The 12,074-nt window shown below is 47.2% G+C and overlaps 1 protein-coding gene across 5 annotated transcripts in view; it reads right to left on the bottom strand.

Moving 5' to 3' along the window:
* Positions 1-12,074, bottom strand: part of CCDC30 (coiled-coil domain containing 30) — a 195,804-nt gene that overhangs the window by 126,747 nt on the left and 56,983 nt on the right. For all 5 annotated transcript variants that reach the window (XM_075327804.1, XM_075327803.1, XM_075327805.1 and 2 more), the window contains exon 3: positions 737-919. In XM_075327804.1, coding sequence (XP_075183919.1) covers positions 737-919 — 183 coding nt within the window. The remainder of the gene's footprint in view (positions 1-736; positions 920-12,074) is intronic.

Here is a 12,074-nt window from a genome sequence, read left to right as displayed (position 1 = left end):
CAGCGCTCAGCTGAGCACCCGCCTCCCGGCATGCCCAGCCGCCGGCAAGTGACAGCGCTCAGCTGAGCGCCCGCCTGCCGGCAAGTGACGGCGCTCAGCTGAGCGCCCGCCTGCCGGCATGCCCGGCCGCCGGCAAGTGACAGCGCACAGCTGAGCGCCCGCCTGCTGGCAAGTGACAGCGCTCAGCTGGGCACCCGCCTCCCGGCATGCCCAGCCGCCGGCAAGTGACAGCGCTCAGCTGAGCGCCCGCCAGCATCCCTGGCCGCCGGCAAGTGACAGCGCTCAGCTGAGCGCCCGCCCGCCGGCATGCCCGGCCACCGGAAAGTGACAGCGCTCAGCTGAGCGCCCGCCTGCCGGCTACTGAGAGCGATCAGCTGATCGTTCACAATAGTCTGCCGGTAAAACTGTAAAGAAGAAAAAAAAAAAATAATAAAAAAAACCTTTCCGTTGTTTTGTACGATCCGTAGCATCCATTGTGCCACTATATGCAACGCATCCGTTGCATCCGTCACACAACGCAATGCTACGGAAGCCGTCCAACGCAAGTGTGAAACTAGCCAAACACATCATTTCAGTATATAGATATGGAGACGTCCAGAGAGAAGAAAGGGCCAACAGCAGAAATCGGGGTTGGCCACCCAGAATAAGGGTAAGGTCATCGATAGACCTGGACAATCCCTTTAAGTTGGCATTTCATTCCCATGCTCCTTGCTGTACACCGGGCCACGGCTCTCACCTCCTTCATCTCCTCGGCCTGCTGTAGCTTCAGCTCTTCCAGACTGTTGGTGGACGTCTGTAACTTGCTCTCCGCTATCTGGTACAGATCCCACAGGAAACATAGGTATTCTTCTGTAGACGTGCCAGGATTAAATCCCTTCTCCTTTAATTTATCAACTATGTCCTCAGACTGAACCTGCAGCTAAAATACAGAAAATAGGTGGTGAGAACCGTACCGTCATAGCAAAAAGAAAGACAACCAAAAAGATTGTGTCTCCTTCCTGAAAAGTGACTTCCATGAGACCCCACTTACAGAGCCATCTATAGAGAAACCTATATACAGAGCCAAACACAGAGCACCCTATATACAGAGCCAAACACAGAGCACCCTATATACAGAGCCAAACACAGAGTGTCCTATATACAGAGCCAAACACAGAGCGTCCTATATACAGAGCCAAACACAGAGCACCCTATGTACAGAGCCAAACACAGAGCGCCCTATATACAGAGCCAAACACAGAGCACCCTATATACAGAGCCAAACACAGAGCACCCTATATACAGAGCCAAACACAGAGCACCCTATATACAGAGCCAAACACAGAGTGTCCTATATACAGAGCCAAACACAGCGTGCCCTATTTACAGAGCCAAACACAGAGTGCCATATTTACAGAGCCAAACACAGCGTGCTCTATTTACAGAGCCAAACACAGAGCGCTCTATTTACAGAGCCAAACACAGAGCGCTCTATTTACAGAGCCAAACACAGAGCGCTCTATTTACAGAGCCAAACACAGAGCGTCCTATAAACAGAGCCAAACACAGAGCGTCCTATATACAGAGTAGTGATGAGCGAGTACTAAAAAGCTCGGGTGCTCGAGGCTCGGGCCGAGCATCCCAAGATACTCGTGTACTCGGCCCGAGCACCGAGCCCAATGTTATCCTATGGGAGACCCGAGTATTTTTGTGAAATGACCCCCGGCAGCATGTAGAAACCATAAAACTGTAAATTAACAAAAAAAACGTGCGTGTGTGTGTAAGCGTGCATATATATAAACACGCGGAGTGGAGTGCGGGAGGGGCCGTAGCCGAGCGGGGAAGTGTCGGGCTAAAGGCACTGTCATTCTGTGAGGGCCGGCCAATCACTGCAATTCCACAACAGGGCTGTGGCATTGCATTGGTCTGCCAGCCAATCCCTGCATAAGGGCTGGCTCTAAAAAGAGCGCCAACATGAAGACCACGAGTACAGCACGAGTATTGCGAGATTACTCGGTCCCCGCCGAGTAGCCCGAGTACAGTGATACTCGTGCAAGTACCGAGTAGTAACAAGCATGCTCGCTCATCACTAATACAGAGCCAAACATAGAGTGCCCTATTTACAGAGCCAAACACAGAGTGCCCTATTTACAGAGCCAAACACAGAGCACCCTATATACAGAGCCAAATACAGAGCGCTCTATTTACAGAGCCAAACACAGAGCGCCTTATTTACAGAGCCAAACACAGAGCGTCCTATATACAGAGCCAAACACAGCGTGCTCTATTTACAGAGCCAAACACAGAGCACCTTATTTACAGAGCCAAACACAGAGCGCCTTATTTACAGAGCCAAACACAGAGCGCCTTATTTACAGAGCCAAACACAGAGCGCTCTATTTACAGAGCCAAACACAGCGTGCCCTATTTACAGAGCCAAACACAGAGCACCTTATTTACAGAGCTAAACACAGAGCGCCTTATTTACAGAGCCAAATACAGAGTGCCCTATTTACAGAGCCAAACACAGAGTGCCCTATTTACAGAGCCAAACACAGAGCGCCTTATTGACAGAGCCAAACACAGAGCACCTTATTTACAGAGCCAAACACAGAGCGCCTTATTTACAGAGCCAAACACAGAGCGCCCTATATACAGAGCCAAACTCAGAGTGCCCTATATACAGAGCCAAACACAGAGCACTCTATTTACAGAGCCAAACACAGAGCGCCCTATAAACAGAGCCAAACAGAGAGCGTCCTATATACAGAGCCAAACACAGAGCGTCCTATATACAGAGCGTCCTATATACAGAGCCAAACACAGAGTGTCCTATATACAGAGCCAAACACAGAGCGTCCTATATACAGAGCGTCCTATATACAGAGCCAAACACAGAGTGTCCTATATACAGAGCCAAACACAGAGCGTCCTATATACAGAGCCAAACACAGAGCGTCCTATATACAGAGCCAAACACAGCGTGCCCTATTTACAGAGCCAAACACAGAGCACCTTATTTACAGAGTCAAACACAGAGCGCCTTATTTACAGAGCCAAACACAGAGCGCTCTATTTACAGAGCCAAACACAGCGTGCCCTATTTACAGAGCCAAACACAGAGCGCCTTATTTACAGAGCCAAATACAGAGTGCCCTATTTACAGAGCCAAACACAGAGTGCCCTATTTACAGAGCCAAACACAGAGCGCCTTATTTACAGAGCCAAACACAGAGCACCTTATTTACAGAGCCAAACACAGCGTGCCCTATTTACAGAGCCAAACACAGAGCGCCCTATATACAGAGCCAAACTCAGAGTGCCCTATATACAGAGCCAAACACAGAGCACTCTATTTACAGAGCCAAACACAGAGCGCCCTATAAACAGAGCCAAACAGAGAGCGTCCTATATACAGAGCCAAACACAGAGCGTCCTATATACAGAGCGTCCTATATACAGAGCCAAACACAGAGTGTCCTATATACAGAGCCAAACACAGAGCGTCCTATATACAGAGCCAAACACAGAGCGTCCTATATACAGAGCCAAACACAGAGCGTCCTATATACAGAGCCAAACACAGAGCACCTTATTTACAGAGTCAAACACAGAGCGCCTTATTTACAGAGCCAAACACAGAGCGCCTTATTTACAGAGCCAAACACAGAACGCTCTATTTACAGAGCCAAACACAGCGTGCCCTATTTACAGATCCAAACACAGAGTGCCCTATTTACAGAGCCAAACACAGAGTGCCCTATTTACAGAGCCAAACACAGAGCGCCTTATATACAGAGCCAAATTCAGAGTGCCCTATATACAGAGCCAAACACAGAGCGCCCTATATACAGAGCCAAACACAGAGCACTCTATTTACAGAGCCAAACACAGAGCGCCCTATAAACAGAGCCAAACACAGAGCGTCCTATATACAGAGCCAAACACAGAGCGTCCTATATACAGAGCGTCCTATATACAGAGCCAAACACAGAGTGTCCTATATACAGAGCCAAACACAGAGCGTCCTATATACAGAGCCAAACACAGAGCGTCCTATATACAGAGCCAAACACAGAGCACCCTATATACAGAGCCAAACACAGAGCGTCCTATATACAGAGCCAAACACAGAGCGTCCTATATACAGAGCCAAACACAGAGCACCTTATATACAGAGCCAAACACAGAGTGTCCTATATACAGAGCCAAACACAGAGCGTCCTATATACAGAGCCAAACACAGAGCGTCCTATATACAGAGCCAAACACAGAGCGTCCTATATACAGAGCCAAACACAAAGCGTCCTATATACAGAGCCAAACATAAAGCGTCCTATATACAGAGCCAAACACAAAGCACCCTATATACAGAGCCAAACACAGAGCGTCCTATATACAGAGCCAAACACAGAGCACCCTATATACAGAGCCAAACACAGAGAACCCTATATACAGAGCCAAACACAGAGCACCCTATATACAGAGCCAAACACAGAGCACCCTATATACAGAGCCAAACACAGAGCGTCCTATATACAGAGCCAAACACAGAGCGTCCTATATACAGAGCCAAACACAGAGCACCCTATATACAGAGCCAAACACAGAGCGTCCTATATACAGAGCCAAACACAGAGCATCTTATATACAGAGCCAAACACAGAGTGTCCTATATACAGAGCCAAACACAGAGCGTCCTATATACAGAGCCAAACACAGAGCGTCCTAAATACAGAGCCAAACACAAAGCGTCCTATATACAGAGCCAAACATAAAGCGTCCTATATACAGAGCCAAACACAGAGCACCCTATATACAGAGCCAAAAACAGAGCGTCCTATATACAGAGCCAAACACAGAGCACCCTATATACAGAGCCAAACACAGAGCACCCTATATACAGAGCCAAACACAGAGCACCTTATTTACAAAGCCAAACACAAAGTGCCTTATTTACAAAGCCAAACACAGAGCGCTCTATTTACAGAGACAAATACAGAGCGCTCTATTTACACAGCCAAACACAGAGCGCTCTATTTACACAGCCAAACACACAGTGCCCTATTTACAGAGCACCCCATAAATAGAGCCAAACACAGAGCACCCTATATACAGAGCCAAACACAGAGCGTCCTATATACAGAGCCAAACACAGAGCGCCTTATTTACAGAGCCAAACACAAAGCGCCTTATTTACAAAGCCAAACAAAGAGCGCTCTATTTACAGAGCCAAATACAGAGCGCCATATTTACAGAGAAAAACACAGAGCACCTTATTTACAGAGCCAAACACAGAGCGCTCTATTTACAGAGCCAAACACAGAGCGCTCTATTTACAGAGCCAAACACAGAGCACCTTATTTACAGAGCCAAACACAGAGGGCTCTATTTACAGAGCCAAACACAGAGCGCCTTATTTACAGAGCCAAACACAAAGCGCCTTATTTACAGAGCCAAACACAGAGCGCCCTATATACAGAGCCAAACTCAGAGTGCCCTATATACAGAGCCAAACACAGAGCGCCCTATATACAGAGCCACATTCAGAGTGCCCTATATACAAAGCCAAACACAGAGCACTCTATTTACAGAGCCAAACACAGAGCACCCTATAAACAGAGCCAAACAGAGAGCGTCCTATATACAGAGCCAAACACAGAGCGTCCTATATACAGAGCCAAACACAGAGTGCTCTATTTACAGAGCCAAACACAGAGCTGAACATAAAGCACCCTATTTACAGAGCCAAACACAGAGTGCCCTATTTACAGAGCACCCCATAAACAGAGCCAAACTCAGAGTGCCCTATATACAGAGCCAAACACAGAGCACTCTATTTACAGGGCCAAACACAGAGCGCTCTATTTATAGAGCCAAACACAGAGCGCTCTATTTAAAGAACCAAACACAGAGCGCCCTATAAACAGAGCCAAACACAGAGCTAAACATAAAGCGCCCTATTTACAGAACCAAACACAGAGCGTCCTATATACAGAGCCAAACATAGAGCGTCCTATATACAGAGCCAAACAGAGAGCGTCCTATATACAGAGCCAAACATAGAGCGCTCTATTTACAGAGCCAAACACAGAGCGCTCTATTTACAGAGCCAAACACATAGCGCTCTATTTACAGAGCCAAACACAGAGCGCTCTATTTATAGAGCCAAACACAGAGCGCCCTATAAACAGAGCCAAACACAGAGCGTCCTATATACAGAGCCAAACACATTGCGCTCTATTTACAGAGCCAAACACAGAGTGCCCTATTTACAGAGCCAAACACAGAGCACCTTATTTACAGAGCCAAACACAGAGCGCTCTATTTACAGAGCCAAACACAGAGCGCTCTATTTACAGAGCCAAACACAGAGTGCCCTATTTACAGAGCCAAACACAGAGCACCTTATTTACAGAGCCAAACACAGAGCGCTCTATTTACAGAACCAAACACAGAGCGCTCTATTTACAGAGGCAAACACAGCGTGCCCTATTTACAGATCCAAACACAGCGTGCCCTATTTACAGAGCCAAACACAGAGCACTCTATTTACAGGGCCAAACACAGAGCGCTCTATTTATAGAGCCAAACACAGAGCACTCTATTTACAGAGCCAAACACAGAGCGCCCTATGAACAGAGCCAAACACAGAGCTAAACATAAAGCGCCCTATTTACAGAGCCAAACACAGAGCGTCCTATATACAGAGCCAAACATAGAGCGTCCTATATACAGAGCCAAACACAGAGTGCTCTATTTACAGAGCCAAACACAGAGCGCTCTATTTACAGAGCCAAACACAGAGTGCTCTATTTACAGAGCCAAACACAGCGTGCCCTATTTACAGAGCCAAACACAGAGTGCCTTATTTACAGAGCCAAACACAGCGTGCTCTATTTACAGAGCCAAACACAGAGCGCTCTATTTACAGAGCCAAACACAGAGCGCTCTATTTACAGAGCCAAACACAGAGCGCCCTATAAACAGAGCCAAACACAGAGCGTCCTATATACAGAGCCAAACACAGAACGCTCTATTTATAGAGCCAAACACAGAGTGCCCTATTTACAGAGCCAAACACAGAGCACCTTATTTACAGAGCCAAACACAGAGCGCCTTATTTACAGAGCCAAACACAGAGCGCTCTATTTACAGAGCCAAACACAGAGCGCTCTATTTACAGAGCCAAACACAGAGTGCCCTATTTACAGAGCCAAACACAGAGCACCTTATTTACAGAGCCAAACACAGAGCGCCTTATTTACAGAGCCAAACACAGAGCGCTCTATTTACAGAGCCAAACACAGAGCGCTCTATTTACAGAGCCAAACACAGAGTGCCCTATTTACAGAGCCAAACACAGAGCACCTTATTTACAGAGCCAAACACAGAACGCTCTATTTACAGAGCCAAACACAGAGTGCCCTATTTACAGAGCCAAACACAGAGCACCTTATTTACAGAGCCAAACACAGAACGCTCTATTTACAGAGCCAAACACAGAGCGCTCTATTTACAGAGCCAAACACAGAACGCTCTATTTACAGAGCCAAACACAGCGTGCCCTATTTACAGATCAAAACACAGCGTGCCCTATTTACAGATCCAAACACAGCGTGCCCTATTTACAGAGCCAAACACAGAGTGCCTTATTTACGGATCCAAACACAGCGTGCTCTATTTACAGAGCCAAACACAGCGTGCTCTATTTACAGAGCCAAACACAGCGTGCTCTATTTACAGAGCCAAACACAGAGCGCTCTATTTACAGAGCCAAACACAGAGCGCTCTATTTACAGAGCCAAACACAGAGCGCCCTATAAACAGAGCCAAACACAGAGCGTCCTATATACAGAGCCAAACACAGAGCGCTCTATTTATAGAGCCAAACACAGAGTGCCCTATTTACAGAGCCAAACACAGAGCACCTTATTTACAGAGCCAAACACAGAGCGCCTTATTTACAGAGCCAAACACAGAGCGCTCTATTTACAGAGCCAAACACAGAGCGCTCTATTTACAGAGCCAAACACAGAGTGCCCTATTTACAGAGCCAAACACAGAGCACCTTATTTACAGAGCCAAACACAGAACGCTCTATTTACAGAGCCAAACACAGAGCGCTCTATTTACAGAGCCAAACACAGAACGCTCTATTTACAGAGCCAAACACAGAGTGCCCTATTTACAGATCCAAACACAGCGTGCCCTATTTACAGATCCAAACACAGCGTGCTCTATTTACAGAGCCAAACACAGCGTGCCCTATTTACAGAGCCAAACACAGAGTGCCTTATTTACAGAGCCAAACACAGCGTGCCCTATTTACAGAGCCAAACACAGAGCACCTTATTTACAGAGCCAAACACAGAGCACCTTATTTACAGAGCCAAACACAGAGCGCCTTATTTACAGAGCCAAACACAGCGTGCCCTATTTACAGAGCCAAACACAGAGCGCTCTATTTACAGAGCCAAACACAGAGTGCCCTATTTACAGAGCCAAACACAGAGCACCTTATTTACAGAGCCAAACACAGAACGCTCTATTTACAGAGCCAAACACAGAGCGCTCTATTTACAGAGCCAAACACAGAACGCTCTATTTATAGAGCCAAACACAGCGTGCCCTATTTACAGATCAAAACACAGCGTGCCCTATTTACAGATCCAAACACAGCGTGCCCTATTTACAGAGCCAAACACAGAGCACCTTATTTACAGAGCCAAACACAGAGCGCCTTATTTACAGAGCCAAACACAGAGCGCTCTATTTACAGAGCCGAACACAGAGCGCTCTATTTACAGAGCCAAACACAGAGTGCCCTATTTACAGAGCCAAACACAGAGCACCTTATTTACAGAGCCAAACACAGAACGCTCTATTTACAGAGCCAAACACAGAGCGCTCTATTTACAGAGCCAAACACAGAACGCTCTATTTACAGAGCCAAACACAGCGTGCCCTATTTACAGATCCAAACACAGCGTGCCCTATTTACAGAGCCAAACACAGAGTGCCTTATTTACAGATCCAAACACAGCGTGTAGTGATGAGCGAGCATGCTTGTTACTACTCGGTACTCGCACGAGTATCAATGTACTCGGGCTACTCGGCGGGGACCGAGTAATCTCGCGATACTCGTGCTGTACTCGTGGTCTTCATGTTGGCGCTCTTTTTAGAGCCAGCCCTTATGCAGGGATTGGCTGGCAGACCAATGCAATGCCACAGCCCTGTTGTGGAATTGCAGTGATTGGCCGGCCCTCACAGCATGACCGTGCCTTTAGCCCGACACTTCCCCGCTCGGCTACGGCCCCTCCCGCACTCCACTCCGCGTGTATATATATATGCACGCTTACACACACACGTACGTTTTTTTATTTAATTTACAGTTTTATGGTTTCTACATGCTGCCGGTGGTCATTTCACAAAAATACTCGGGTCTCCCATAGGATAACATTGGGCTCGGTGCTCGGGCCGAGTACACGAGTATCTTGGGAGGCTCGGCCCGAGCCTCGAGCACCCGAGCTTTTTAGTAGTGATGAGCGAGCATGCTTGTCACTACTCGGTACTCGCACGAGTATCACTGTACTCGGGCTGCTCGGCGGGGACCGAGTAATCTCGCGATACTCGTGCTTTACTCGTGGTCTTCATTTCTGCATGTTGGCGCTCTTTTGAGAGCCAGCCCTCATGCAGGGATTGGCTGGCAGACCACTGCAATGCCACAGCCCTGTTAGTTGTGGAATTGCAGTGATTGGCCGGCCTGCACAGCGTCACCGAGCCTTTATATCGGCCGGCGCGCTGTGCTCTGCTCACAGCTATTCTGACAGTGAGTGTAGGGAGAGTGTCGCTGATTCAGGGAAAGCTTTGCGGCCCTTTATAGCTTTTTCAGTTGCAGGGCTGCAAACAGTGTGACCAAAAGTCCTTCTCAGGACTATTCTAGTTGTATACAGGCAGGCAGGGTATAGCCAGGTCGGAGTACAGTAGCAGAGTCCTTCTCAGGACTATTGTTGCTATATACAGGCAGGGTATAGCCAGGTCTGAATACAGGCTAGTGACCAAAAGAGTCCTTGTCAGGACTATTGTAGCAGTATACAGGCAGGCAGGCAGGCAGGGTAGTGGTGACCGTATACCAGCCTTCATATCTGGGGCTGGTGTACACAGTGTAAAACAGTCCAGATAGTGTCTGACTTGTCTGTACTGTAATTGTCGCTCCCCAAAAAAACCTGTTAGTAGGTTATTATTGCGTCCGTGCTTGGTTTTTAAAACCGCACGTGTGTGCCTGTTGGTGGCAGCGTACAGGTGCACTGGTGTGCGTTTACCAAACTATTATATAACGCACAAGTGTAGTGTATAATACACGTCAGTCAGCAGTGGCTGATAGTGTCAGAGTTCTTAATTTTTGCTCCTAAAACCTGTGTTAGGTTATTATTGCGTCCGTGCTTGGTTTTTAAAACCGCACGTGTGTGCCTGTTGGTGGCAGCGTACAGGTGCACTGGTGTGCGTTTACCAAACTATTATATAACGCACAAGTGTAGTGTATAATACACGTCAGTCAGCAGTGGCTGATAGTGTCAGAGTTCTTAATTTTTGCTCCTAAAACCTGTGTTAGGTTATTATTGCGTCCGTGCTTGGTTTTTAAAACCGCACGTGTGTGCCTGTTGGTGGCAGCGTACAGGTGCACTGGTGTGCGTTTACCAAACTATTATATAACGCACAAGTGTAGTGTATAATACACGTCAGTCAGCAGTGGCTGATAGTGTCAGAGTTCTTAATTTTTGCTCCTAAAACCTGTGTTAGGTTATTATTGCGTCCGTGCTTGGTTTTTAAAACCGCACGTGTGTGCCTGTTGGTGGCAGCGTACAGGTGCACTGGTGTGCGTTTACCAAACTATTATATAACGCACAAGTGTAGTGTATAATACACGTCAGTCAGCAGTGGCTGATAGTGTCAGAGTTCTTAATTTTTGCTCCTAAAACCTGTGTTAGGTTATTATTGCGTCCGTGCTTGGTTTTTAAAACCGCACGTGTGTGCCTGTTGGTGGCAGCGTACAGGTGCACTGGTGTGCGTTTACCAAACTATTATATAACGCACAAGTGTAGTGTATAATACACGTCAGTCAGCAGTGGCTGATAGTGTCAGAGTTCTTAATTTTTGCTCCTAAAACCTGTGTTAGGTTATTATTGCGTCCGTGCTTGGTTTTTAAAACCGCACGTGTGTGCCTGTTGGTGGCAGCGTACAGGTGCACTGGTGTGCAATTTCCAGAAACTTTGATATAACGCACAAGTAGTGAATATACACGTCAGTCAGCAGTGGCTGATAGTGTCAGAGTTCTTAATTTTTGCTCCTAAAACCTGTGTTAGGTTATTATTGCGTCCGTGCTTGGTTTTTAAAACCGCACGTGTGTGCCTGTTGGTGGCAGCGTACAGGTGCACTGGTGTGCGTTTACCAAACTATTATATAACGCACAAGTGTAGTGTATAATACACGTCAGTCAGCAGTGGCTGATAGTGTCAGAGTTCTTAATTTTTGCTCCTAAAACCTGTGTTAGGTTATTATTGCGTCCGTGCTTGGTTTTTAAAACCGCACGTGTGTGCCTGTTGGTGGCAGCGTACAGGTGCACTGGTGTGCAATTTCCAGAAACTTTGATATAACGCACAAGTAGTGAATATACACGTCAGCAGTGCACAGCATTGCAAAATGCGCAAGGGCATTGGCAAGGAACAAGGAAGTGGACGTGATGGTGGTGCAGGCAGAGGCCGAGGTCGTGGGCAAGCTCTAATTTCGCCACAACAAAGGGCCACATCTAGTCGCTCGCACGTCCTGTCCCAAATTCTTGGGGACCGCAGCAGTACACCGCTCTTGAACCAAGACCAGTGTCAACAGGTTGTTAGTTGGATAGCGGATAATGCTTCCAGTCAGATTGGCACCACCACAAACACTCTGTCTTCCACACGGTCAAGTGTCAGTAGCCGTGATACTGCACCGCACATTTCTGAACCTGATCCTCCTTCCTACCACCAGGCTGAGTACACGTCCTCCTCGGACATTAATGATCCCACACTTGGACACTCGGAAGAGCTGTTCACGTT

The sequence above is a fragment of the Anomaloglossus baeobatrachus genome, chromosome 11 (assembly GCF_048569485.1).
Source record: "Anomaloglossus baeobatrachus isolate aAnoBae1 chromosome 11, aAnoBae1.hap1, whole genome shotgun sequence".
Taxonomy (NCBI): domain Eukaryota; kingdom Metazoa; phylum Chordata; class Amphibia; order Anura; family Aromobatidae; genus Anomaloglossus; species Anomaloglossus baeobatrachus.
This window is presented reverse-complemented; position numbering and strand designations above follow the sequence as displayed.